The sequence below is a fragment of the Lissotriton vulgaris genome, chromosome 4_1 (genome assembly GCF_964263255.1).
Source record: "Lissotriton vulgaris chromosome 4_1, aLisVul1.2, whole genome shotgun sequence".
Classification (NCBI taxonomy): Eukaryota; Metazoa; Chordata; class Amphibia; order Caudata; family Salamandridae; genus Lissotriton; species Lissotriton vulgaris.
The window spans coordinates 920,340,184-920,366,730 of record NC_141691.1 but is presented as its reverse complement, the minus strand read 5'-3'; the positions used below and the strand labels follow the sequence as shown (position 1 = coordinate 920,366,730).

Here is a 26,547-nt window from a genome sequence, read left to right as displayed (position 1 = left end):
ACGAACGGCAGTCCTCGTGGCCAGGAGCACTTGGTAGGGTCCGGTAAACCTCGGGTCCAGGTTATTCTTGCGTGAAAAATTTCTTGTCACTACCCAGTCTCCGGGCTGGAGCTGGTGGCCTGGACCCTCCGTCTGCGTCGGCAATGCGTCGTAAACCTGTTGGTGAATTAACCTCAGTTTAGCAGTCAAGTCATGTAGATAATCGATCAACATTGGGTACTCAAGATCAGAAAACATTCCTGGCCTAGGAACCCCCCACACATTCGCAGGACGGCCGAACACTATTTCATAGGGACTAAGCCCTACTCGGGAGTGTACAGTCGCCCTAGTTGACAGTAATGCTAAAGGTAAAGCGTCAGGCCACGAAAGACCAGTCGTAGCCTGAATCTTCGCTAGCTTTAGTTTAAGGGTGCCGTTGTACCCTTCAACCAATCCAGCTGACTGGGGATGATTGGCGCTGTGGAATTTCTGATTAATTCCAAGGCCCTTACACACACTCTTCATCACACTTCCAACAAACTCACTTCCGTTATCTGACCACACGACTCTAGGCATTCCATACCGAGGAAAATATTCCTTCAGCAGGATTTTCGCAGTAGACAAAGCAGTATTGTCTTTGAGGGGATAGGCCTCGATCCATCGGGAGAATGCGCAAACCACAACTAAAACGTATTTCAGGTTGTTGCATCTCTCCATATGGATGAAGTCCAATTGAATCACCTCAAAGGGATATGAAGGGGGAGCAAAACTGCCAGGAGGAGTTGGGGTTCCTTTGCCAGGATTGTACATCATACACACCATACAATTCTTCACCAAACGTTCAGCACATTTCGTAATGCCATCATTCTTCCACACCGGAGACAACAATTTACAAATACCTTTCACGCTAATATGTGCTAACCCATGCGCCATTGTCACAATGGCCAGCACATGCGCATCAGGCAACATACATCTTTTCTGATCCGACAAGTCAATCCAACAACCATTCGCATCCAACTTTCCCGTGCTTTCTTTCCACTTCATCTTTTCAGTCTCGGTAGCCTCATTCTGAATTGCTTTCACACTTTCGATAGTGTCTTCACACATACTCGATTCTGTAGGCCACCTAACCGAACTCGTCACATACATCCGAGTGCTAAGGTTCCGGGCAGTCTCCTTAGCAATCTCATCCGCAAACGCATTACCACGACCAACATCATCCGTCACCTTACGATGCGCACTACATTTAACAATCGCAACTTGCGTAGGCAGCGTCAATGCATCCAAAAGATCATTCACAAGCTGGTCATGCTGTATCTTCGTACCGTGCGACGTCAAGAAACCTCTCTCTCTCCACAATCGTCCAAAACTATGTGCAACACCGAACGCATATTGGCTATCAGTAAACACATTCACACGTTTCCCTTTCGCTAACACACATGCTCTAGTAAGAGCAATCAGCTCCGCAGCTTGGGCAGAATTCTGATTCAACCTTGCAGTCTCAACAACAGTATTCAATGTTACAACAGCATAAGCAGTAGTCACATCGCCATTCGGCAACTTAAAACATGACCCATCCACATACAAAGTACCATCCGGATCTTCCAATGGGGTGTTTTTAAGGTCCACTCGACCTTTTGTTTCCTCTTCAGTCCTCAAGTAGCAATCATGTTCTGCTACTTCATCTGACTCCGTGCTAATTGGTAACAAAGTTGCCGGGTTCAAAACATTACAACGTTTTATTTGAATGTGGCTTGCCAAGAGCGTCAATTCGTACCCAGACAACCTCGCACTCGTCAAGTGCTGAGTTTTCGTTCGATTCAAAAGAGTATCGACTGCATGCGGAACCATCACCGTAAGCATATTATCCATGACCAATCCTGCTGATTGTCGGATGGAGACCGCAGCTGCCGCTGTTGCTCGTAAACAACTCGGCAATGCTCTAGCTACTGGGTCCAAGGTCGAGGAAAAATATGCACATGGACGCTGTTTACCACCAAAAGGTTGCGTTAAGACACTCAAAGCACAACCTTCCCTCTCGTGAACATATAACGTAAACGGCTTACTGTAGTCAGGGGTACCTAACACAGGAGCCGAACACAATGAATCACGCAGTTCAGAAAAACTTTTCTGACATTCTTCCGTCCATGGTAAAGGAGTTGAAACATCCTTGCACGTAAGAGCCACCAATGGCTTCGCTAGCAATGAAAAATTAGGAATCCATTGCCTGCAGTACGACGTGATACCTAGAAAGGCACGCACATCTCTTTGGGTTTTGGGCACAGCCATGCGCGCAATTGCCGCAATTCTCTCTGGGGTCAACCTCCTTCCCTCCTTTGACAATAAGTGACCTAGATAGGTCACTTCTTGACAACAATATTGGAGTTTAGAAGGGGACACCTTATGATTCAACTCACAGAGATGTTGCAACAACGACACTGTAGCAATTTTGCAAATGTCCTGAGTATCAGCAGCCACCAATAAGTCGTCGACGTATTGGATCAAGGCCGCACCGACCGGCAACCTAAACGCATCCAGTTGACCCTTCAAGGCTTGACTGTAAATAGATGGACTTTCACAGTAGCCCTGAGGAGCGCGTTTGAACCGGAAGCTACGTCCACCGAGAGAGAAACCGAAAAGGTCCCTGCTCTCCTCGGCAATCGGGATGCTGAAAAACGCATTTTTCAAGTCAATCACCGAAAACCATGATGCAGAAGCTGGAATCAGAGTCAGTAGCGCCGTGATGTCAGGCACAACTGGAAATTGAGGAACCACAATTTTATTCACCTCCCGTAAATCGATAACAAAACGATAAACGGGCGGTTTTGAAGGATCAGTACGTTTAAGAATGGGCAGCACAGGGCTGTTGCACACGTTTCCCCGAGTCTCTTCAATAACATCTTTCTCGATCAAATCATAAATGATCGCTAACAGTGCTCGTTCACCATCAAGGGAGATACGATATTGGGGAATACGTGGCAGTCGCACATTAGATTTCAGCTGTACAACATAAGGGGAGATATCAAGTAGGCCCACGTCATTTGGACCCGTCGCCCACAAAGACGCAGGAAGAGAACTCAATTCCGGTGGAAGCTTATCGAGAGACAAATACATAGGAGAGACAACCCTCTCTCCTAACGTAAGCTTTACACCCGCAGGAGAACAATACAAAGTTGCGTACAAACGTTTAAGCAAATCCAGGCCCAAAAGATTTTCACCACAACCCGTAGTCAAAATCAACGGAGCTTCTAGCTCACGTGGCCCAATTTTAAGGGGCAAAGGGTGTGAAACTGGATTGCTAACGGGGGCGCCAGAGAATCCAACGGAAACATTTGTTAAGCCAGACAAAGGTGCGCCAGGGAGTTTCGAATGCATGATAGAACTTTTCGCTGCACCAGTGTCCAACAGAAAAGGCTCAACGACGCCCGATGTAGCAACTGCGACGTAAGGCCCTCTCTGATCAACCGGAACTGATACCACTCCCTCTCCTTGTCTTTGGCTGTCCTAGTAATTACTGTCGTCAGTTCCCTGATCGACGTAATAATCGTCTACATTGTACTGCGCAGATCGTCCTTGCGATGATCCACGTTGATCGAAACAATTATTAGAATTGGATGAGTTATCTGAGCGATCGTTCTGAGCACCACGACCTCTACCACGTGATGCCTGCTGCGAACCACCGCGACCTCCCCTCGATGAGTTACCATTGTTACGTTCATTCAAAACAGGGCAATTGAATTTAATGTGTCCCTCCTGTCTACAGTAAGCACATTGATTGTACCCTAACGACGATCTTTGGGAAGAGGAGTCATTACGATTTTGGGATCTGTTCGATTGTGGCTGTGATCTATTCTGTTGCGAATTATTCTGAGTCGACCGCGGAGGATACGCTTGTTGCAACAACACTTTAGTTTTGAGCTCTTTCGTCTTTTTATCAGCACGGTCGTTCTCTTCTTTTTCTCTATTCTCATAGTATTGTGCCATAGCCAATATCTGAGCCGAAGTAGAAACGGCCCATGCACTTTCCGAATTCTTTAATTTATTGCTCAAATCGGGCAATAAATTCGAAACAAATTTATCCACAAACAATCTCTGACCACCCTCGGTACCCATATCCTGTCCACTATGGTCAATGAATGCTTCCTCAAACCTCGTAAAGAAGTCGGAAACACTCTCATCCTTCTTCTGCTTACAAGCTGACAATTTGTCCCAGTTTACCCTCATAGCTGGCATAAGAGTTTTCATTAATGTTATTATTCTTTGAGGGAGAGCGGCAATCAACTGTTCAGGCTTAGCGCCACCGACTTGTAACCCATCCGCCGCTATAATGGCCGCCCAATCACCACCTAGTTCGTTTGTGTGATTTTCCTGACGAATCTTAGCCCATACCGGTTGCGGTACGACATTGCCAAACAACATATCGATATCGGCAAGATTCATTACCGTAGCATCTACAAGCTGCGATAATTCTTTGTAATACCCTGCAGGATTTTTGCGGGGGTCAGGCAAAGATTGTTTCACCTGCAACACTTCTGATCTTTTCCATGGGAGATGTATCCATACTCTCTGGAAATACGGCGGGACCGGAGGGGCAGCTGCGGGGTTATCTGGCATCCAAACCGGTGGAACTTCACGCATGGGATATTGGCCAGACTCATCTGGTTGTTTTTCAATATCCTCAACAAACAATGCATGAGGGATTGGAGCGGGACGAAGAGATAGCAATCGTTCAACAGCACGTCGAACATTAGTATCCACTATCAGTCCATTTGCGAACTGAAGCTGAAGATCAGACAGAGCGGTGAGCACCTCGTCAGGCGCATCGGCCGCTATTTGATCATAAAGGAACTTGCACATTTCATTAAACACATATCTCTGGGTTGGTATATTGAATTGACAAAATGTGTCGAGGACAACACGGGGTGGACTTCTAAGAGGATTTACCATCCAACCCATCGCCATATTATATAGCGCAACGCGTTCTCTGTTTCCAGGAAGCTGACTACGTCTCTGAGGACCGTCGGAACCAGCGGACCCATGAACAGGTCCGAGCGAATGAAAGAAGCTAGCCGCAAGAGGAGAATTGCGACTACGAGTAGAGGGAGAAGTATAGGACACAGGATTAACAAGAGAAGGAGTAGAAACAGTAGCAACAGCAGGGGTTAACAAAACAGGAGCAATAGCAGGAGCAGCAGCGGGAGCAGGAGTAGGTGGAAGCGGAGGAGCAGTAGGGATAGCAACAGGCAAAGGAGCAGGAACAGTCGGAAGAACGGGTGCAGGTTGAGGAACAGGCAGAGGAGGAATAGGTGGGAGAATAGGTACAGCAGGGACCACAGGAGCTGCGGTACCCTGTACGTACGGAGGTGGCGACTTCATAAGATAAGACATTAAAGGATCCTCAACTGGCTCTTCCTTCTTTTCCGACTCCGTAGGCAAAGCGGGATAACATTTATCTACAGTCATACGCTGTAATCTATCAAACACTTCCTTATCCTTAACCTCCTTATCATGCTGAAATTGCTCTGCTCTCTTCACTATGGTAGCAACATTATCTCGCTGAGTGCGTTTAGTCTGTCTGATTTCTTTCTGTCGGGCTTCTTTGCGCCACAACCGAAAGGCATCAAACATGGCCGGCCTTGACTTTCTTTCGAACAATTTAATCTCTAGATTATCTAAGATCGGGGCCTCGAAGCTACCATGAGGTGGCCAACGAAGGTCGCCGTCCTTCTTCGTATATTTAATCCAATAATCGTTAAAGGTAATTGGGCCTAGCCCATGCTTACTATAGAGCTCATAAGTGGGAGTTCCAACCGGAGGTATCGGACACGAGTCCTCCAGTCGGGAATCCGTACCACAAGGTCTGAAACAACTAAACAAAGTACTGCGACCAGGCATCTTGCACACTAGCCGAGTTTCACAAACTTCAAGGGTTACGGGATTTACCAAGTCCCAGCAAAGAACAAAACCCTCGGTTTTTGGCGGCTGCAGACGTCAAACAACACAACAAAGTACGCTAGCAAAATGTCACCAACAAAAACACTCACACAGCGTTAACAACAAAAACACTCGCTAAAGTGTCAACAACCAAGAACTATGGGAGCGATCCACAAATACTTAACTCAAAAATCGATGGCGTCACCAGGAAGGCCCGTCAATCGTCTCGCTCTACCAAGGTCTACGCCAGGCGCCAAAACAGGTCTACAGTCAGGGCAGCAGTCCGTCGCAGCCGTCCGGAGGCGGGAATCTTCGCGGGAAAAGTCTTCGGGCCACTTATTTCGACAACAGGATCGATGAAGCGGAGTGCACCTTCCCTCGGAGATTTCACACGAAGTTCCTCACGATCGTCGGGCTTGGACCGGTACCGCTGATGCAGCCCCACGTTGGGCGCCAACTGAAGGACTGGGTTCTTTAAGACCCAGCGGTGCCAGGGCACAACACCTGAAACCTTCGTGGGTAACCTGCTCCGGCGTACGAATCACAGAGACACGGGACACTTCCTTGGACGTCAAAGATTCAAGGTTTATTTGCTGCAGGGAACACAGAAGTCACGACAAGTACACCATGTGCAACTTGGGGAGACTGCTTCAAATTGGTTCTGTGGATCGCTCCTTTTATACAGTTTTTACCCATAGGACAACATGGTACACAAAAGTTTACAACCCGGTTCCCATCATTATCCCCCAGAGGGGTCGCTTTGGTCACTTTGAAACACATGAGGTCCGGAACATAAGTGCGGAAACATTTGGCGGTTCCCAACTGTAAAAACCCATCTTCCCAACATTAGCGAATTCCAATCAGCAGTAAAACAGATCGAAAATAGGAACAAGGACAGGTGCAGAGGAAGACGGAGACAGTGGGGAGATCGGAAAGGGTGTAAAAGGGGAGGTATTGGGAAACACGAGATACAGGCATCAAAGGGACGTGCCTAATGAGATGCACGGCTGAGACAATAAGTCCGTGCGGCAAGATGAGCCTCGAGCGGCGCCATCTGCCTTACAGTAGCAACCCCCTCGTCATAAAGACACTCACAAAGAACATGTGTCTTCCACAAATATCTTGGGAGTCCCAGGGTCGCGAAGCGGACAGCGTCCGTTCGCTGGATACTTGAGGGCAAGAGACAAAATGGATGCCGTATCTAAGATGGAACCCGTGGGTACAGATGAAAAACCCACATAACAAACGAACGGTTTAAGTTAGCACAGCGAAACTGCGCACACTTACTAAACTCGTCATTTGCGGTTCATAGATACCAGACTCGACTATATTCGTGCGAGTCGAAAACATCACTTACAATTGTCACGGAACCTCAATACGGGCTTTCATCCTCCTGGTGCCTTGGTGGCCTTCATGTGCCAACACCGTTGCTTGTTCTTGTAGGGACTTTAGGATTATGACTCTTGATCCCCTCAGGATGAAACCATTCTCAGCTATGCTGATCTCATTGTGTATCTTCCAGAATTGGTTTAACCGTGCACGGTCATCTTCACTCCAACCGTGCACGTCTCGCAGGAAACCTTCCCATGCACCTGTGTGCACCGCATTCTCCACTCTCTTCAGGACGACATCGTCAGCATATTGGTCTCTGATTTTGTCAGCTGACATTGCTTGGAGGCATGATCCTTGTGATATCATGTTAACAAGTTCTTCAGTCTGCCTTTCGGGTTCTTCATCTTGTGCTTCTTCCTTGGCGGGATGTCGAGACAAAAAGTCAGCCAGGTTTTTGGCTCCTGGTCGGTACACAAGGTCCATTTGGTACTGTTGGATTTGGATTGCCCATCTTTCAATCCTCGGTGGCGGGTGAGGGGCTGTGCCCTTGAACAATGGAATGAGGGGTTGGTGATCAGTCACCATTCTGAATGGGTGTCCGTTATGTAGAGGTGGAAATGATTGCATGCCCACTTTACCGCTAGAGCTTCTCGTTTGATCTGAGAATATCTCGCTTCAGTGGCCGTGAGGGCCTTGCTCGCAAACGCTAATGGCGCCCATGCTCCTGGCTCCGTTTCTTGCATGAGAGGGCTCCTAGTCCGACTGGGCTGGCATCTACTAGTATTTCGGTGGGTTTGGTAGTGTTGAAGTAAGCCATGGTCGTTCCATCTAGTAGGGCATTTTTGATCTTCTTGAATGCTTCTTCCTCAGTCTCCGTCCATCTCCATGGACTCTCCTTTTTGGTTAGGTTTCGGAGGGGTTTGCCAATGGTTGCTAGGTTCGGTATGAACCTGGTACATTATTGGGCCATGCCCATGAAGCTTCTCATTTCAGAGGCCGTGGTCGGTGCTGAGGCATGTTTTATGGCTTGTGACTTCCTGGGATCAACTTAGACTCCGTCGGAGTTGAACACGTATCCTTGTGTAGTGTTACCCCATGTTCGGCTAGTCTCTTAAGAGTGGATCGCAAACGCTGGTGATGTTCTTCGCTGGTCATTGAATGTATCAAGATATCGTCACTTACGTTTAATACTCATTCTAGGCCAGATAATATCTCCCGGATGGTATTTTGAAATATTTCTGCCGCTGATGAGATTCCGAAGTTTAGTCTCTTATATCTTCTAAGACCAAGGTGGGTTGAGAATTCTGTTATGTACCTGCTCTCTTCCGCCAATCGGAGCTGGTGGTACCCAGCGTTGAGGTCTAGCTTTGAGAACCATTGGGCTCTGTTTAGATCTGTCAGTATGTCATTGACAGTTGGGTGTTATATGTCTTTCTCTCTTTATTGCCTTGTTGGGCATCCGCATGTCTATGCAAATTCTGATTTACCCTGGTTGCCGGGGTTTCTCTGCTATCACCATGGGAGATACCCATGGCGTTGGTCCAGTGACTTTCTCTATGACTCCTTGTTTTTCAAGTTGTGTTAGTTCTTGTTCGACGGCTGCCCTTAGGTGAAACGGAACTCTCCGGTGTTTCAGAGCTATTGGCTGGATGGCTTTATCAATGTGCAGTTTGACCGGCTGCCGTTTGATTGTGCCTAATCCTTTGAACAGTGATGGGAACAGCTGTAGTATGTCCTCTGTCTGGAGCGTCTTGACTGCATTGGCGAATGCGACTAAGTTGAGGTCTTCTGCGGTGTGGCTCCCTACGAGCAGATCTGCCTCCTTATCGATTACGCGAAACGTCGTTGTTACTTCGCGGTCTTCTGCCTTAACCTGCACTTGCATTTTCCCTCGCAGAGGGAGCGGAGTTTGACTGCCGTAGGTCATTATCTTGATTTTAGATGGTGTCAATTGGGGTCTTGGATTGAGACTTTTCTAGTGCTGTATGCCCATTACGTTCACTGTTGCACTGGTATCTATGACCCCGGTGACCTCCGACCCGTCAATTTGGATTTGGCATTTTGGTTGTGGTCTCCGCCTTCTTTTCCGGTCTTTTGTGAATGACACGAAGTAGCATTCTCCTTCATCGTCAGTGGAGAAATCATCTAGCCGTGCGTGGCGGTGTTGCCTGGTTGACATGGGTCTTGATTCTTGAGTTTCTTCTAGGCTTAGTTGTCTGACTGTTCCTGTCACGGTTCGTCTTCCCGCTGTGTTCCTGCCACGAAATCCTCCTCTGCACATGCTGGCAAAGTGGTTCGGTGTTCCACATTTAGAACATGTCTTCCCTCTCGCAGGACACCCATCTTGACTATGTTTGTCACGCCCGCAGTAACCACAGGGTGTTAGTCTCGGAGTTCTGGTTGGCCATCTCCCCCGTCCACCCCTTCCTGAGGCGCGGACGGCATCTACCCGCTCTGTCTTTACAACGGCGCTTGCTTCAGCCTGGGTGGTCATGGCGGCCTCCATTGCTGTTGACCGGACATCAGACAGTTTGTGTGACCGTGCGAGCATGAGTATTTCATCGAGCGTGATGTTGGGTTGGCGTAGTATCAGTGTCCTTGGGGTCTTGTTCCGGCACCCTTGAATGATTTGGGCTGTGACTTCTTTAGTATGATCATCCTCGGTGCACGTGCTCACCAGTTCCCTTAGTAGGGCATGGAAAGCGTCCATTGTCTCACCTTCTCTTTGTCTGGATTGTCTGAATTTGATCCGCTCATAGTGGGGGTCAAAGTGTGCATTTAGTGCTCGTACGGCGGCATCATAATCATTGGCGTTGCCGGTGTCTGGAAGGTGGGAGAATAGCTTGTATATCTTGGTGCCCCCGAAATGCAATAGTAGGGAGCGTTTGACAGTGTTATCAGTCTCACGAGTGGCTACAAAGTAGTTGTTCAGTTGTCCTATCCATACTGCCCATCTCGGTGCTGCTGTGGATGATTCAATTAGCTCACTGAATGGCGGGAACGCTTGAATCTGCGAGTGAGCAGATGAATGTGTTGGTTGAGCTGGCGGTGCTGCCTGTTGTGGAGCTGCTGGTTGTTGCACTACTTGTTGTGGCGCTGCCTGCTGTGGGGCTGACTGTTGTGGTGCTGCTTGCTGGTTTTGGTTGCCAGGTGGGTTCGACATTATGATTGTGTGTGTTGTACACTTAAGTTCTTCTTGCTGCCCAGTAGTTTCTGATTTATTCTGCGTTTGTACTTAGCGTGTCTGTTATACTGCAGCTTATAAGGAGGTCCAACAATACTTTTCCCCTTCTTTTGTCTTTGTTTTTTTTAAATTTGCTAGTGCTTGTTGATTCCGGACTCTAGCACCACCCTCACTGTGCCACGTGTGCGGTCCCAGCGCTCGCTTCGTGCTGTCTCAGGCAATCGCGGGACACACAGGAGCCCTTCGTGGCTCCACACGATCTTCGTGCTCACACGCGCCTTTGTTGGGCGTTGCTGCCAGGCCTGGCCTCTTCTGCGCATGCGCGCCTGACGATCTTGGGCCTACCTGCACTCACGCGTGCAGACGCTGGTTTGGGCCTTCCTCCAGCTCGCGCCTTCGCACCACCGGTGTTCTAGCGCAGCGCGGGACTCACGCTGCTAACCGGCGTGGCTGCTGATGTCGACGGGCCCCTGGGCACTGCTTGGGTCTCGTGACGGGCGATGCACTGCGGCACTGGTCTTCTCCGGTCGCTCCTGCGGCGCCCCACTGCATTCGGCGTCTTCTGGACGGCGGTTCGACAGGAGATGTCGCTGTCCGTGTTCCCCCACTCGTCGCCAGTGTAAAGGGGTGAGTACCTTATATGTATGGCAGGGTGTGAACAAATCAGACACATGCAGACACTGTGGAGGTTTGGTCGGACCGGAAGTCCCGAGCGACCTCCGACCATTTATTTATTGCCTTCTGGCCACGCCTGGCCAGAAGGTGATACATTTGCTATACATAGTTCCGGCCGAGGCTGGAGCTGCTAACAACTAGAGCGCTACATGTTTGACCTACCTAGGTCACAAAAGTGAGGATTAGGGCGAGGTACGTGGAATCAAAACTACTGAGGCAGCCAGGAATGCATGCTCAGAGGGAAAATGAAGGTTCGATGCGAATCACCAGGCTCTCCATCACCACGCCCCACCCCCTAAAAAAAATATCTTAATATAGTTCGTTGTGGTTGGTTGGTTCTAATGTACCACGATGATTAATCAGTAATTGGTGCCTTCTAATCAACTTACTCGAGTAGAACATGTTTGAAAGCAATTCTGAAAATTATAAGTATGAGAATATAGCAGGCATTTGAAAGCCAATATGCTTTGTCCTTGGAAAGCGCTGATTTTTTTTGCAAACATTTTTCACAAAATAAAAATGGAAAAAATAAAACATGCAATTTCCTATTAGTTTGGCCAAATGCGTCCAAAAAAATTATATTAAAAGATTACCAGTTTCCTGCATTTATAAACGATTATACTGTGCTTCCTAGCTGGCAGGTGTACTAAACAGGTACACAAATCTTACTTATGTTTTTTAATAAACAACACAGGAATATATTTAATGACAAAATGAAACGGTGCTATTAGTTTTGATAAACTGTAAACCTAAGAGAAACTTTAAACACAAATGTCTAGATAAAATAATGAAAAGGGAAAAAAACATTCACAACGTAAAGTAATGGCCCAGCTGTTCTGGGACTCAAGTGTGCACTTGTTTTGATAGATGTTCGCTTAAGGCTATTGCTCACAGCACAATAGGTCAATGGCTGAAGTGGGCGGACCAGCTGCCCCTTGCTGACAACTGTGAAACTCCGGTAAAAAGAGGTCAAAGGTGAATGAAACTTAACAGAGCAATAGATGAAGGGGGCTGGTCCAAAGTTCATCCAAGTAGGAGCGTATTTAGGATTTGTTTTTCATTAAACGAGGCTGGGGAGACAGATGTGGCAAATTGTACCTCGTAATTGAGTCATTTCGGTGACATTGATACTTCCCTCTAAGTAGTGATTAACTTTTAAGGGTCCTGATGCATTCACATCTTTCAAAGCATGCACTGTAGGTTGCAGTGTTCTTCAAAGTTGGCACTTACTCCAGGTAAGTACTCTTCAGAGGCATAGCCCCAAAGGACAGATTCTAGATCTGTGTCTTATGAGTTCCACCACTCTCTTACATACACACAAATAAGTTATAATGTTGACATGCTGTGACTTCTGTCCAAACCCACCAAGTACAGCAGTAGGACATCCTATGTTGCTTTCCGATAGAAATAGGATAGAAGAATATTTTTTTGAGATGCAAGACACGTTTTTTGTTTATCTTAGTACCCTTGGCGTACTGCGAGGTATTGTTTCTTATGCTCTAAAGCCTAGGTTACTGTCTCCTTCCCGCACAGCTGCTTGGTCAGATTCCTCCATCTGTACCAAAAAGAGGGTGAACTTAGTTCCTGTGCTAGCATCAGTAATAGAGGGCGTGCCTTACCCGATTTGCACAAGAAATAAACACCCCAATAACAAGAATATTTTCGACATTTGACCTGCAATAGCCACTGGGCAAACCTTCACGAAGCACTTGTACAGAAAAAGTCCCTCAAAGAAAAGGTTGTGGAATATGACCAGTGCTCTAAACTGAATTCTTCCAAAGCTTGGTAGCTAGGTGCACATAGCATTTTCACATCATTAGTGGCGCTGCATGGGTCCACATGAGACTATCCATGCTTAAGCCACACCCGATCCGCCCGCCTAATGTTGCATAACCCACGATAGTATGCCAGTGCCTGCTTAATCCACTTGCAGGTACTCTACATAACAAGCGTGTTACCGACCTAGTAAGTTTAATAAACTGCTGTAACAGACTACTGTGAAGATATATGCCATGCTAATACCCATGTCTTTTTAGGCGAGTGTCAAACTCTGCGTTGTCATGGTTCTCATTTTGAGCCTACTCACCTGTGGTAGAAAGGATGCGTGTGGCTTCAAGCACATGTCATTGTCAAGTATGATATTCCAAAAGGATTCACTTATTTAGAAACAATAGTTGAAGTGAAGGGGCCTGGTTGTTAACGTATGCATCTCATCATGTAATACACAGAGTAAGCAAACATGTCACAACATATAAACACTGGGCACTTTGAACCAAGGGTAGGTAGAAGTCTATTGATGCTATATACAGGCGCAGGATGTGGAGACAAGTAATGGGCACTTCGAGGTAAGATACTGTAAGGTGATCGTGGTGGAAGGCAAGAGCCATCAGCAGGACAACAGGTAGAAGAAAGACGAATAAACACACGTGGAGGTCACCTCTCTCATGCTCGGTATTTGTTTCAATGGCAGCCTGGTGACGGGACCCCCCAAAGGTTTCTCGGACATGAGCTGAGTCCGTCAGTGAGAAGGGAACATCTCAAGCCTATGTGAAGTTGACTTTTAGGACCGCTCAGTCCGGGTCACCTGTGTTCATCCTATGTTCAGTGCTATGAAGTTCAGAGATGCACCATGATCTTACTGCTGCCACGTCATACAGTTTAAAGCATGCAAGCAATGTGTCACCTATGGCATAGTGCGGCTGACATTATTAAACATGTACACATACCACTGCCATGGAGTAGTCACTAAGCTGAGATGACAGGATGTCGGATGCAGAATCAGTTTTGTCAGCGTTCATCTGCTTCTTTTTCCACTCAATAAATGTTGTTTCATTGGTCTCCACTACAAAGACAGTGAAAAAATTACTCATGATTATTATCTATTTCAAAGTTGCCTCTGAGACGTGCTCAGGTAACGTCTACATTACCGTATTACTCTGAATTCGGCCGGACTGGACGTATGTTCAAATAAACCCAACATTTACAGTTAAAATAAACTGCAGTGCCAAATTGCGTTTAATGGAATGGTAAATCTTCAATAACGCCCAAACTGTGTTTCAGGAGATGCAGTTGCCCCAATCAGAACAGCGTATTCACACAAAACCAAAGGATAATGTTTTTAGTTAACACAAAACCTGATGTTACTCTCACAAAATAGCATGGACTATCAGTTTACTTAAAGAGAAAACATCGAATTCAATGTACACACTGAGAAATTTACAATCCCCAAATCTCCTTGGAAGTAATGAGCCCCACAAATACTTACAGGCGATTTCCGTTTTTTTGTCCCCAAAACTTAGGCTTTCCATTGGTTCCATCTTTATATCCGGGGAAAGGGGGCTCTAAAGAAGGGAAACGAGTTTGCTTAGAAAATAAATGAATTGGCCATTGATATATCCACGACAGCTCACAAAGGCCAATACAATCGAACATCTGCTACAACAAATCATTTCAGAACGCGAATACATTGCTACATTCTGCTGAGTGGGCAGCGGTTAAAACAAATCCTCACGAATGATCACGCCTGGAGTCATGTGATTTAGGAGTTTGAAGGTACCCACAAATGTTCGCCCATGTATGACCAGTAGCAATAAGAGCACTGACAACCAGCTTTGCATTTCCAAGTTTACCAGCAAGCTATTTTAACTTGTGCGAATTTCAGTGGATAAGCACTGATGCTCTTGTAGTAACTCAATACTAACATGACAATGCTCCTCTGGGAAGAACTGAGGTACAGTGGGCAAATATTTCCCTCCAAATTAATATATGTCCTTGATCCTCCCCTGTACTTGCTTCACCTCGGCACAATTTCAAAGGGGAGAAGGCCACAGTTTAAGGTTGTGTCAAAAGATCAAGCATGTTACCTCCTTTCCCTTCACTAGAACTGGAAGACTTATACTGTGTGTGATATTGTGTGTGATATTGGTTGTACAAATATCAGAAGCTTACAAGAGAGAGTGGGATATTGTGCATCCCGTAAAACACTCGGAAAAATCTTTCCACAAGGGCTTTGATAAACATAGGATTATTTATAACAGCAAATACCATGCTATGCACTGAGCAAGCATATAGTTCTTTAGATGCACTTCTCAATGGTAACAGTCCAGTGATGAAATTATTCCATAGTGTTCCTTGTTCTGTAAAAGAATCTTTGTTAGTCGATTGTAAAATGTTATCAACTCACTCTATTGCTGTTTCTTTACAAAATCACGTGTGTCGTAACCCAATGTTCTCCACCCTTATTTCCTTCTTTCACCCACTCCGAAATCCGTCCAACACTCAACTGCATCCTCCAAGGCCTCCGTTTTACACAAACAGATTGATTCTTCTGCACTCTGGTACCAGATCTCGACAACAAGACTGTGCCGGGTATTCCCACATAGAGGAGCCTTCACCCAAGAAACCCTAACAAGTCCTGTCCATAAAAATATGACACTACACACTCTGCCCGACTAAAACTCACCTATACTTTTTCAGTCCGGCAGGAACTGTACTCACCCTGCTTCAGTTCTCCTCTCCCTGGGGTCCCATACTGTCCCAATATCTCTCCACCACAAACCGGTTCTACTGCACCCCCTTAATTGCTGCTACGTTTCACTTCATGCTCATCACAATCATCAATGGCCAAGTCAGACTGCTGCTCTCCAATCGAGTTAGCCTCTTTTGAATATCAACCTTAAACGTGAGTGGCCAGTATCAGAACTAAAAAGAAGGTAGCATCGTCCACAAACTTCCATAACTAAAGCCACCATCCGTTTACCACAAGTTTCTAAGAAAAACAGGTTGGGGTGCTTTTAGGAAAAAAAGTGGTCCAGAGACTTAAATCATAAATAAAACCAGCATCTGCATGTGAAGAAAATATCAAAAGTAGACAATAGATAATGTTGGTCAAACACAATGGTCCTAAATACCCTACGTGTGCATAAGTATTATGGTATCAGGGCTGAAATTAGGGAGGGAATTTGTCGAGACAATTGATAAAGGATGCAAATTCAATGTTTTTTCAGCAGCCTTACCCATTTGTGAGAAAAAAGGAAATTTAATTTGGTGTATTTTGCTTAAGTGTTGCGATATTTCATGGTTTAAGTGGTAACAATTAAAGCATGGATCCCTCCTATAGGTGCCTATTGGCTTTACAGGGCCTCCTTCCGTGAACTTCTTACTTTCCCTTAGACTTTGGGCAGGCTGGTGGAGCCATAGCTTGAAGCAGGGTAGCTGGATTCACCCCTGCTCCCCTTGCTGTACTGATCCCGTATAGGGCCCGGAGCTTGTCCCAGGGCCTGCTCTTCAGGCCCCTGTTAAGAGGCTGAAGGTCAGAGGGTCACTTTCCAGCACCAATACACATTTGCAGAGTTACCTGTGGATTGTGGTAGCTGATTCTTCTCAAAACCACGTGAGCAAGGTGACACACTTTGACTTTAGAGTAGAGTACTACAATGTCTTAACTATCCCATACCTGCCACTAATCGGATCATTCCTGAGCTAGGTAAGGGGCTGATCACAATTATGGGGTTGTATGATGAAACAACGCTGGAAAATACTCTGTATGCCTTTACCACCCATTGTTTAGATCGCATATGCTTTTACAATTTATGCCTTTACTACGCATTGTCCATATATATATATATTTATATAATTAAACAAATAATTTGTGGGGGAAGACCCCAAACCCATCCAGCTTACCTTAACTCCTTCCATGCTCGTGACGGAACCGGTCCATCACGAGCATCGGTTGAGCTGTGCTCATGACGGAGCGGTTCCGTCATGGCCCGCTCGGCGTGCCTGCGCGGCACGAATTCCGTGCCTGCGCTGGACATACCATTGAGCAGGCGGGGCCATGACGGAACCGCTCCGTCCTGAGCACAGCTCAACCGAGGCTCGTGACGAAGCGGTTCCTCAAGAGCATGTGAGCGCCGCTCGGCCTCCCCTCCCCCCTGGCGCTGCAGCAGAATTACCGCCACATCGAAGGGGTTAATTGCAATGTAAAGGCATATGTTGTAGAAGCACATGCGATCCAAAAAGATGCGTGGTAAAAAATGCGTTGTAAAGGTACAACGTGGTAAAAACATTGTAAAGGCTGTATACCATTGCGAGCACTGTCTATGACGAAAGATAGATAAGTTGACCTCTATAGTTCAGGCTTCTGGGTAGTGCCTCCACCTGGCCTCAGTAGCTGGTCCTCCTTCTAGGCAAACGTCTGCCTGCAGGGATGCCTCCTACCAAACACACGCTCTTCGTAAGCCAGATATACCATTTTTCAAAGGCAGCATTGATTTTCACATTTTCTTTAAGTTAAATTCCCGCTCACCTGGGAGGCTGGTGTCTGACACCAGCCACAGATATCAACTGTTTCCCTGGCACACGGCAAGGCACTACCTACAGTGGTCATAGAGAAAACAGGAAACATCAGTTTTTGGCTCAACCCTCCTCTTACACTTCTTTTCCAGAAAGGAATTGTTGATTCCTTGAGTCCTGTTCCGGAACCATTTCAAGGCGGTTGCCTTACTTGGTGTAAACTCACTTCCTGAACACAGACTGATTGTTTATCAGGGGCTGTTTCTGCAATTGGGTGCTGATTTGTGGCGGGGGGTGGAGGGGAAGTCTCCAAGAAGAGACCCCATATGATAAGCACACAGAGAAGTGAAGCCCTCACAATCAATAGCCATCAGCTCTTTTGGAACAGCACCTCTGGGGGAACAAAAGGAAGGACTTGACCTCTAAGGTTCAAGCTGTCCAATGGATAGGAAAACAGACGATTCCTCCCCAAGGCGTGCTTCAAGGCAGGACCCAACAAAACTCTGGTATGGAAATCCCAGTCACCATCGACCTACTGTCATACACAAGTAACTAGTCAGGAACATGTAATGAGCAAGAGGACTTGGCTACACAACCCGGACTGAACTTTCGGGGTTAGGCTGGGAGGACACTCACTAGCACAGGAAATCGGGAAAAAGCCCTGGACTGCATCTAGGATTTTAAAACAGGGCGCCACCATTGTCAAGCTTATGTCAGCAGGCAAGAAGTCAGCAGTCCTGTCTCTAAGGAAGGTGCACTTGCTGAGCCACTCCAGACCAGAGAGCCTACCTAGATCTTCAGTACCATTTTCCAATCATGCTTCTAGCACACACAACTCTTACATGCCAAGGCCACAAAATGTCAACATAGAATGTAAACTTAGTTGGGTTAATCAGTGCATGTACACAAAATCAGGGGAAACTATATGAGTATGGGGAGGTGATGGGGTGGCTCTTAGCTTTAAGAACAATGCAGAAAGTCACCAGGAACAATATTGTAAGAATTAAGGAAAGTAACAACCACTCCGTATCCGGTTCACAGAAAATAACGGAGGTATTTGAGGAATTCTATAGCAGGCTGTATCAGCGGGAGGAATGCCTGGTAGACCATGAGGAAACAGGAGGCAGGCCCCCCCAATGCTACCCACATTAGATACTGAAGCTGCCTTAGAATTAGAACAAGAGATAACCATAGAAGAAGTGCAGGCTGCATTAGGATCGCTATCTCTGGGTAAAGCTTCAGGTCCAGATAAAATTCCGGTAGGAGTCTATAAAATGTTATCATCTCAAATACTTCCCATTATGCAAGACTTATTTATCTGTATACAGTTTAGAGGGATCCCACCCGCATCATGGCAAGGTACGGAAATGGTTGCCTTTCTTAAGCAAGACAAGCCATCAGAAATACAAAACCAATAAAGACGGCCATTTTGCAGAGGAAAAGAGAAAAAAATAAACTGAAACGTCTGACACCTTTAAGGTTTTTTTAATAAAACCCTCACACACCAACCTGGTTGGTGTCATGCTTCATCATCGGGTCCCAGCTGAGTAGCCAAATGCTCCTCAGCTGTGGTGCGACACCTGGTTACAGTGGAGCAGGTTTTTTTGATGTACGCGAGGGTGATGGGAGTGTTGAGTGAATGGTTAAAAGTACCTCAGGATAATACGGTTAGTCCTTCAAACTTTTTGCATTCAGTGTTCCTAAGCGTGAATACTTAATATGCAACACATGTGGTGATTTTTTACCACTCACTATCCACTGCACTCTCGTTACTGAGAGGTCCTGACGAAAGCCCCATTTATATATTTGTGAGGGCTGAAAGAGGTTGACCACCACTGGATAAAATGTACACAGTTACACATAGTACTGTTTATCCACAATCATTTTAAACATACCCAGGATCACCACGAATAAACCCAACAGGTAGAATCCTGAGGGAATTTTTACCATTCACTCAGCACTTCATCACACTCACGCACACCAAAAAAACCTGCTCCACTGTAACCAGGTGTCGCAGCACAGATGAGAAGCATTTGGCTACTCAGCTGGGACCGGATGATGAAGCATGACACCAACCAGGTTGGTGTGTGAGGGTTTTATTAAAAAACCTTAAAGGTGTCCGATGTTTCAGTTTTTTTCTCTTTTCCTATGCAAAACAGCCGTCTGTATTGGTTTTGTATTACTTATCGGGACAAGGACGGCTGTCCAGTAGTCTTAGTTCTCCCCCTTGTTTTCAAAAGCCATCAGAAATGCCATCCTCCTACCCTCCAATATCACTTATGAACGCGGATGTGAAAGTTTATTCTAAAATAATGTCCACCCGGCTACAAAAGACTATCGTTGGTTATGGCAACACTGTTTTGTTCCCGGCAGGGGAATCACAGACCATACTAGACGGGTTCTTTCAATTTTGGATATTGCAGAGGCTGAGTATAGAGAGATGGCTGTGGTCCTCTTGGAAACGGAAAAAGACTTTGATCGGGTGGCCTGGCAATATTTATGGTGGAGCTTGGTAGATAGGGGATTCCTCTTGGAATAAAAAAAGCCCTTCAGGCTATGTATTACAAGTCATATGCTCCAATTCAAATTATGGGTCATACTTCTAGGAGTGTGGAAATCGCCATAGGCACACGACAAGGTTGTCCTTGTTCTCCCATACTATTTGCATATTATTTGGACCTCTTCATTACTCATCTTTTGCATAATCAATTAATAAAACCGGTTATAAGGCATGGCTATGAGACAAAAATTCTCGCATATGCAGATGACATTGAGATAATTACAGGTGAACCTCGGAAGGCTATCAAAGAGATCGAAAATATGGCAGAAAAAATTGGGGGGAAATCGAGATAGCTTTTAAATAAAGCAAAACTCAAATAGTATGTTCATCTAAATGCCAGCTACAAGACTCTCGGGTAACCAAGATAGCCACATATTTAGGGGTTAAAATAACAGCAGGAATCAATAGTCTCAGGGCTGTGAATATTGATCCAGTCCTGTAAACAAATAGTGAGCTTAGGCGTATGAATAACCTCCACCTTACACTAGTTGGCAGGATCAATGTAATTAAGATGAAGATATTTCCCAAGATTCTGTATCGAATACGTGCAATATCGCTGGAACTTGCCGCCACCAAAATTCATAGAATCGAGGCTTTGTTTGCCAAATTTATTTGGGGATAATAAAAGGTAAGACAGGCGTATAAATATCTGACGTTACCTAAAGAACTGGGCGGCTGGGGAGCTCCCAGTATACAGCTATATTACTGACCTACCGCCCTGCAACAGTTTCAAACTCTCTATTTCTTGCAAGCGGAAGGGACGTAGCAGCCAAGAATACCTGCAACGACAAAGTGACCCAAACGATTTTAAGAAATCTTGCTATAAATGCATTGAGTGTGCGCTAAAAATCTGGAAAAAAGTTGGGAAAACTTGTCGAAGTAATAGGTATAATAAATATCATCACTCTGGCATTCTGATCTCTTGACACTAGCTAGAAGGTATGGCCAAGAAGCGGGAGCAAGCGGAGATTGTGTCCTTGGCTGATTCGTATTTTAATGAAGAGAGAAAGGCTTATATGGAATAAGTTAAAGGGTTTGATATACATCAGAGCTCATGCTTTAAGTACTTGCAAATACAGAATTGAATAAAAAGGCTCGCTAAAGGGAGTATAAGAATGGAATTGCTCCCTTTACTAGAGATTATGAGAAATCCAGAAAGCAAAATTAAGGGTTTCTATCAAGAGCTATTAAAAAAGAAACCTGATGATATAGCTAAAACAGAATCAAAGTGGGCCGATAAGCTTGAGGATGGAGAGGTAGATATAGATATGGGTTTAGAGATTGGGATAAAGACCTTTATGTCAGCTAATCTCCAAGCCCAACAACACAAAACTGTATACAATCTCTATTATACGCCTGCTAAATTATTTGAGTGGGGGAAAGAGACAGGCCGATAAATGTCCGAGTTGTATGTTAGGCCCAGCAGATAGTATACATATGTTTTATTCTTGTGGAAAGCTGGGTTTGTTAAAAGAGGGCATGGAAAATCTCTGGTTTCAGTTACTGAACAAAGAACTAAAATGTACTCCAACTCTGATGTTATTAGGGTATGACATACGGTTGAAATTAGATCAGATGGAGAGGGATTTTGTGTTTTTAAAAATAGCGATAGCTCGCTTATTGGTTGCTACCGTCTGGAAGGATAGTGAGCCATCCACATATCAATGGCTGGCTATATAGATTAATATTCTTAGGACACCAGGACATTTCTTTGTATAAATGTAAAGGTGTAAGGGCTATAAGAAAAGGCATGAATCTATAGAAACCTTTGATAGCCTGGATGGAAAGAAAGGATAGATTAGTGACTGGATGAATATGTATATGTGTAGCAAAATTCAATTAGGATGTAAAGCAATAATAAGACATGAAAAGTTAAAATAACTGTAAATTGCTGATTGTGTCATTCCGGCTATTATGAAATTACGAAGTTTGATTAGTATAAGTAATGATATGAAAAGTTAAAATAACTGCAAATTTCTGATTGCGTTATCCTGGCCATTATGAAAATATGAAGATGGATAAGTATATGTAATGATGTTATAAGATATGTATAAGGTATCTGATATCAATAAAAAACATTTTTTTAAAGAATCTTTATATTAGAATGTGGTAGGCACTCAAATCTTTGTACATGAATGGTTCCACGCAACGGCCCTGGGTGACAGTTGCTCCAGACTTTCAATTGAAAGGTTCATGTCCAATGGGCACCTCTTATTTGTGTAAATACATTTTAGAACCCTGCCAGATGTTTCTAGGAGTCCTCCCTCAACATAGTTGAAAAAAACGTTAAAGCTGGACAAAGTTCCTGAATCGTACACAATACCAACACACGATACATCCACATACAATTCTATGTTCTGCTAGTGCTGCAGACTACCCCCACAAAGCTAGGTAGGCACCACATGGCGATACAGGGCACCGAAGCAGAGTAAATACCAGTCCTCATCAGGCACCTCAAACAAGAGTGAATTGATACTTTTAATCACCTGGAGATTGTAAATCAGAGCAGGCTTTTTCCAGTAGAACTTCCTTCAAAGACATCAGCCAGAGATTCTGCTTTAGAAATAAAGCCTACTGTGTTTTCTCATTCTCCTCACTACATACTACTGGAGCTCTGCAGCAACGAAACACAGCCAAAACTCAAGCACCCAGATTTCGACCAAAGACAATTGAAGTTTATTGAGGTGAACTCTCCACCTACATCTCCATCCAGACTAGGCTTAGAAATAAGAGTTCAATTCCATGAACAGTGACAGCAAGAAAACTATCAAAGAATGTAAAAAGTAACCCAAGAACACAATGACAAAAACATTTTCCTGATGGGAACTGGTCCCATTATGAAACGTCAAAGCCACTTCCAGAAGGCCATTGATCTGCATCAGGTTTCAATGTTTTCATATTATTCCCAGAAAAAAGATCTGCAACTTAGTAGACTTGAAACCAAAAGAACGTGGCTAGTGCACATGACAGAGGAGTGGATTACATTTTGGCATCACTCGCCCATACCGTTCACAGCATATAGCAAGTACGTTAGTTGATCACAAGTCACATCTAGTCCTCTGCAAAATTATTTGATTGAGCTGCTGTCCTGTGTAAATGGCAGGGATAATATAATTAAAGCTTGCCTCATGCTATAACTGAAAGCCCACAAGTCAAATCCAACTCACTTCTGGACTGAACTTCATGGCACATAGCACTCCCTGTAGGCATTCCAAATCTAGGGCATTAAAAGCCTGCTTCATGTGGTGAGAAGACACCAACCAGCAAGTTGATATTCACTGTAGGATGAAACAGGGGTTAGAGATAGTAAGTGTGTTGGAGAGGAGGATGGGTTGATATAACTAGGGACAAAACCATTTTGGCCAGCAGCACCAAAGATGCCAGTGCTTTCATAACTTTATTGGCTAGCAGCTTCCCAAATAGTCTATTCAAAAGTTTTAGCTTGCACTGTGGGTGATAGATTTGTCCAGTGGACTGTCTGGTTTGTAAATCACCACTTCTCCTGTAGTAGGAGAAAGCCTCTTGTCAGCTCCAGCAGACAGATAGTATAAGCCACCCATGTATGAGTCTTAGAACACTCAAAGGAACCTAGTAATGCTGGGGGTTTTACTGCCACCAACATCTTGATCTCTGGCACACAAATCCTGGCATCTAATTGTTCCTACCATCCAGACGGATGTGAGCAATGACTGAAGTTAGCCAGTTGAGTTCAAGGTGAATGGAAGTGCAAGAATAAAGGAGCGAATAGTACTCAATAAAGGCGTCCTCAGTCCAGGTACGATGCAGAGTTATGTCAATCTCCCCAAAATATTTCAATGCTGGTCTACCACAGAAAACACAGAAACAGTTCCCCCACAACTTGCTAGGTGAAAAGAGCAGTCAACAACAAATCACAACTTTTTAACTGTAGCATGGTTAACTTGAGCCAGCAAAAGGTGAGCATTAACCCTAGGGCCTACTATACATCGGGTTTTCACGGTGTGCAGCTCGACCTCACGTCCAGTCAAATATCTTCATATTGCATTGCTAGCATCTGCAACTATCTTTAAGCAGACACAGAGCATCTCAAGTTAAAATGCCTCCCATTTTGCATTTTGCAATTTGCCGTGCTTATTGCACAGATGTGTCTTTGTTGAGCTCGGAGATCAAGCACCTACCTTAGGCCTGTGGTGGCTCAACATCACTAGCACTATGAATCAAGTCATGTAGGGGATGTTCTTGGCCCTGCTTGCACACCTATGGTAAGATAAGCCCAGTGACTCAGAAGCAAACAACTTCAATCCTCATGGTTGAGATCCAATAACCCATGCTGGCCAATGAAAGGGCTCTGACACCTGGTCCAGAATTTGTCTTCTGACTTAGAGGTTTATTTAGAGGTTTGCAGACAGGGTCCTCTTTCACAAATATGGCGGTGTATGCTGGACCCTAAACAGACAGGCCACCCACTCTAGTTGGAGTCGAGTGGACCATCCTGTTTCTGCCATCCGTAAATTTAGACCAATGGCCACAATGGAGTTTGGACCATTGATCCAAGTACCTCAGACTATCCAAACCACTTAGACTGAAAGGCCCCACAATGCTTTTTCCCTTTTAGGGCCACCAGGAAAAGCCTGGTAGTCCAAACCTCCACTTCCTGGGAGAAGTTGGCTGGGGAAGGGGATTCAAGGCTACATTATTTTTGTTTTACAAAACCAATCTCCTGCTTTCAGTGTTTTGTTTTTTGTAAAACAAAAGAATTTTCTAAGCAACCCCATGATAGATGGAAGCTACTCCACAAACTTAAAATCCCTTCAGAAGAGACATAGTGGCAGCAGCTCTTCTGAATGCATAGGGATACAGGAGACAGACTTATATCTGTAAATATGGTGGGTAGTAGTCTGCCAGGGGAATGGAGGTTATCGCCAACTCCTGACAAACAGAGCCACTCACCTAGCACTAAATGAGGCCCTTAGTGACAGCTACTGTGAAATTCCCTTCTTGTTAGCATGTTAAATATCACTAAAGGTCAGTACAGAAGCACAGACTGTATTGAAGAGTAAACAGCAGAACTCTAATGTACTCGATATACTCTTTGACAAGAATCAACAACATTGAGTTACATGGACTAGTGATGCGAGATGAACAATCGCTTTCAAGCTGTTGCAAAGAAGTTTGTACACAATATGAAAAACCATACATGAAAATTCAATTCTACTTCTAAAATTCCATTGACGCTTAGAAAAAAATGTGTGTTTCAATAAGGTATGTGATATATGTGGAGAATTTGTCTACGGTTAACCACTTTAAACGTACAATCTGAAAGGGGCTACCCAGTAAACAAGAATTTTTGTATTTTTTCAAAACTCCTTATTTGTAAATGCTTTATTTATTTTAAGAGTATTATATAGCGCTGGCAAGATCCGAGGGTATAAGAGAGATTTCCAAACATCTGATTATCTGACCCATAGCAACACCTTTTTTGATGTCACATCAGTTACAGATTACAAGTTACAGATTAGAGTCTTATCACAGCAATTCCTGGAGAGGGATAAACAATGAAATGAAACTCTGGGAGAAGGTTTCAGTTGGGATTCAGGTTGTGTGATGGGCTTTAGAGCCTAAGTTGCTGATTGAAGAGAAGAACTTTTATTTGTCTTTTGAAGCTCAAGGAGGCGTTGGTCCTGATATTTACGGGGAGGAGTTCCAGGTTTTGGGGGCATTGCCTGAGAACAAGCAGGTTAGGGCTTTTTGTTCTTGGCTTTTAGGGGGATGAGAAGCATAGTGTTGGAGCTCCTTAATTTCTTGTCTGTTCTGCCTTTGTGAGTTTGAAAGCAAGGTAGGCTGGATTCCCTGTGTGAAGGGCTTTGTTAGTGAGAGGCATTTTTGTAGTAGAAATAGGCTTCAATCAGGAGGCACTTTAGATATTTATGTGAGGGGGAGATATGATTGTGATACTTGATTCCAGTGGCCATCATTGCTGCTACATTAAGTGTGGCTCTTAATGGAGCTAGATGCGACTTTGTGGTGCCAGTGAGGGTGGCGTTGCCATAGTACAGTCGTGCATGAACAAAGCTTGCGAGACAGTTATTAGATCATTCTGGGGAAGGAAATGCTTGATATTATGTAGGAGTTTAAGGTTGTAAAATGCATTCTTCAGGGTAATTTTTTGTGATGGTTCATGCTCAGACCTGAGTCCAGGGTGACCCCCAGGGATTTGACAGAATCAGCTGGAGTCGGTTTAAAGCTTAGAGCGTCAAAGGTGTTCATCAATTCTTGAACTTGGATGGTCAGTTCCTTGTTTATTAGGAGGAGGACGCCCATCCTTGTCTTGGTTGAATTCCAGGTGGTTGTGTGTTAACCAGTTTTGGATTTTGAGGAGCACAGTATTTAGACGTCTTAAGCCCTCTGGTAAGTATATTTCTAAGTAGAGCTGACTGTCGTCAACATAGAGGCGACATGGGATTTTAGCTTGTTTGAACATGGTAGAGAGGGCTTTCATGCAAATATATCAGTAGAGGTGAGAGCACTGAGCCTTGGGGTAACCCCCCCCCCCCCGAATTGGCAGAGGTCCCTGAAATTGTGCATTTTATTTTTGAGAGCAGTTATGTAG

General features: G+C 44.9%; 1 protein-coding gene across 1 annotated transcript in view; it reads right to left on the bottom strand.

The window, feature by feature from the left end:
* The window catches only part of SYCP2L (synaptonemal complex protein 2 like), a 1,791,741-nt gene that overhangs the window by 1,202,537 nt on the left and 562,657 nt on the right, over window positions 1-26,547 (bottom strand). The window contains exons 15-16 of the mRNA XM_086966882.1: window positions 14,370-14,445; window positions 13,831-13,946 (exon numbers count right to left, since the gene is read on the bottom strand). Coding sequence (XP_086823008.1) covers window positions 13,831-13,946; window positions 14,370-14,445 — 192 coding nt within the window. The remainder of the gene's footprint in view (window positions 1-13,830; window positions 13,947-14,369; window positions 14,446-26,547) is intronic.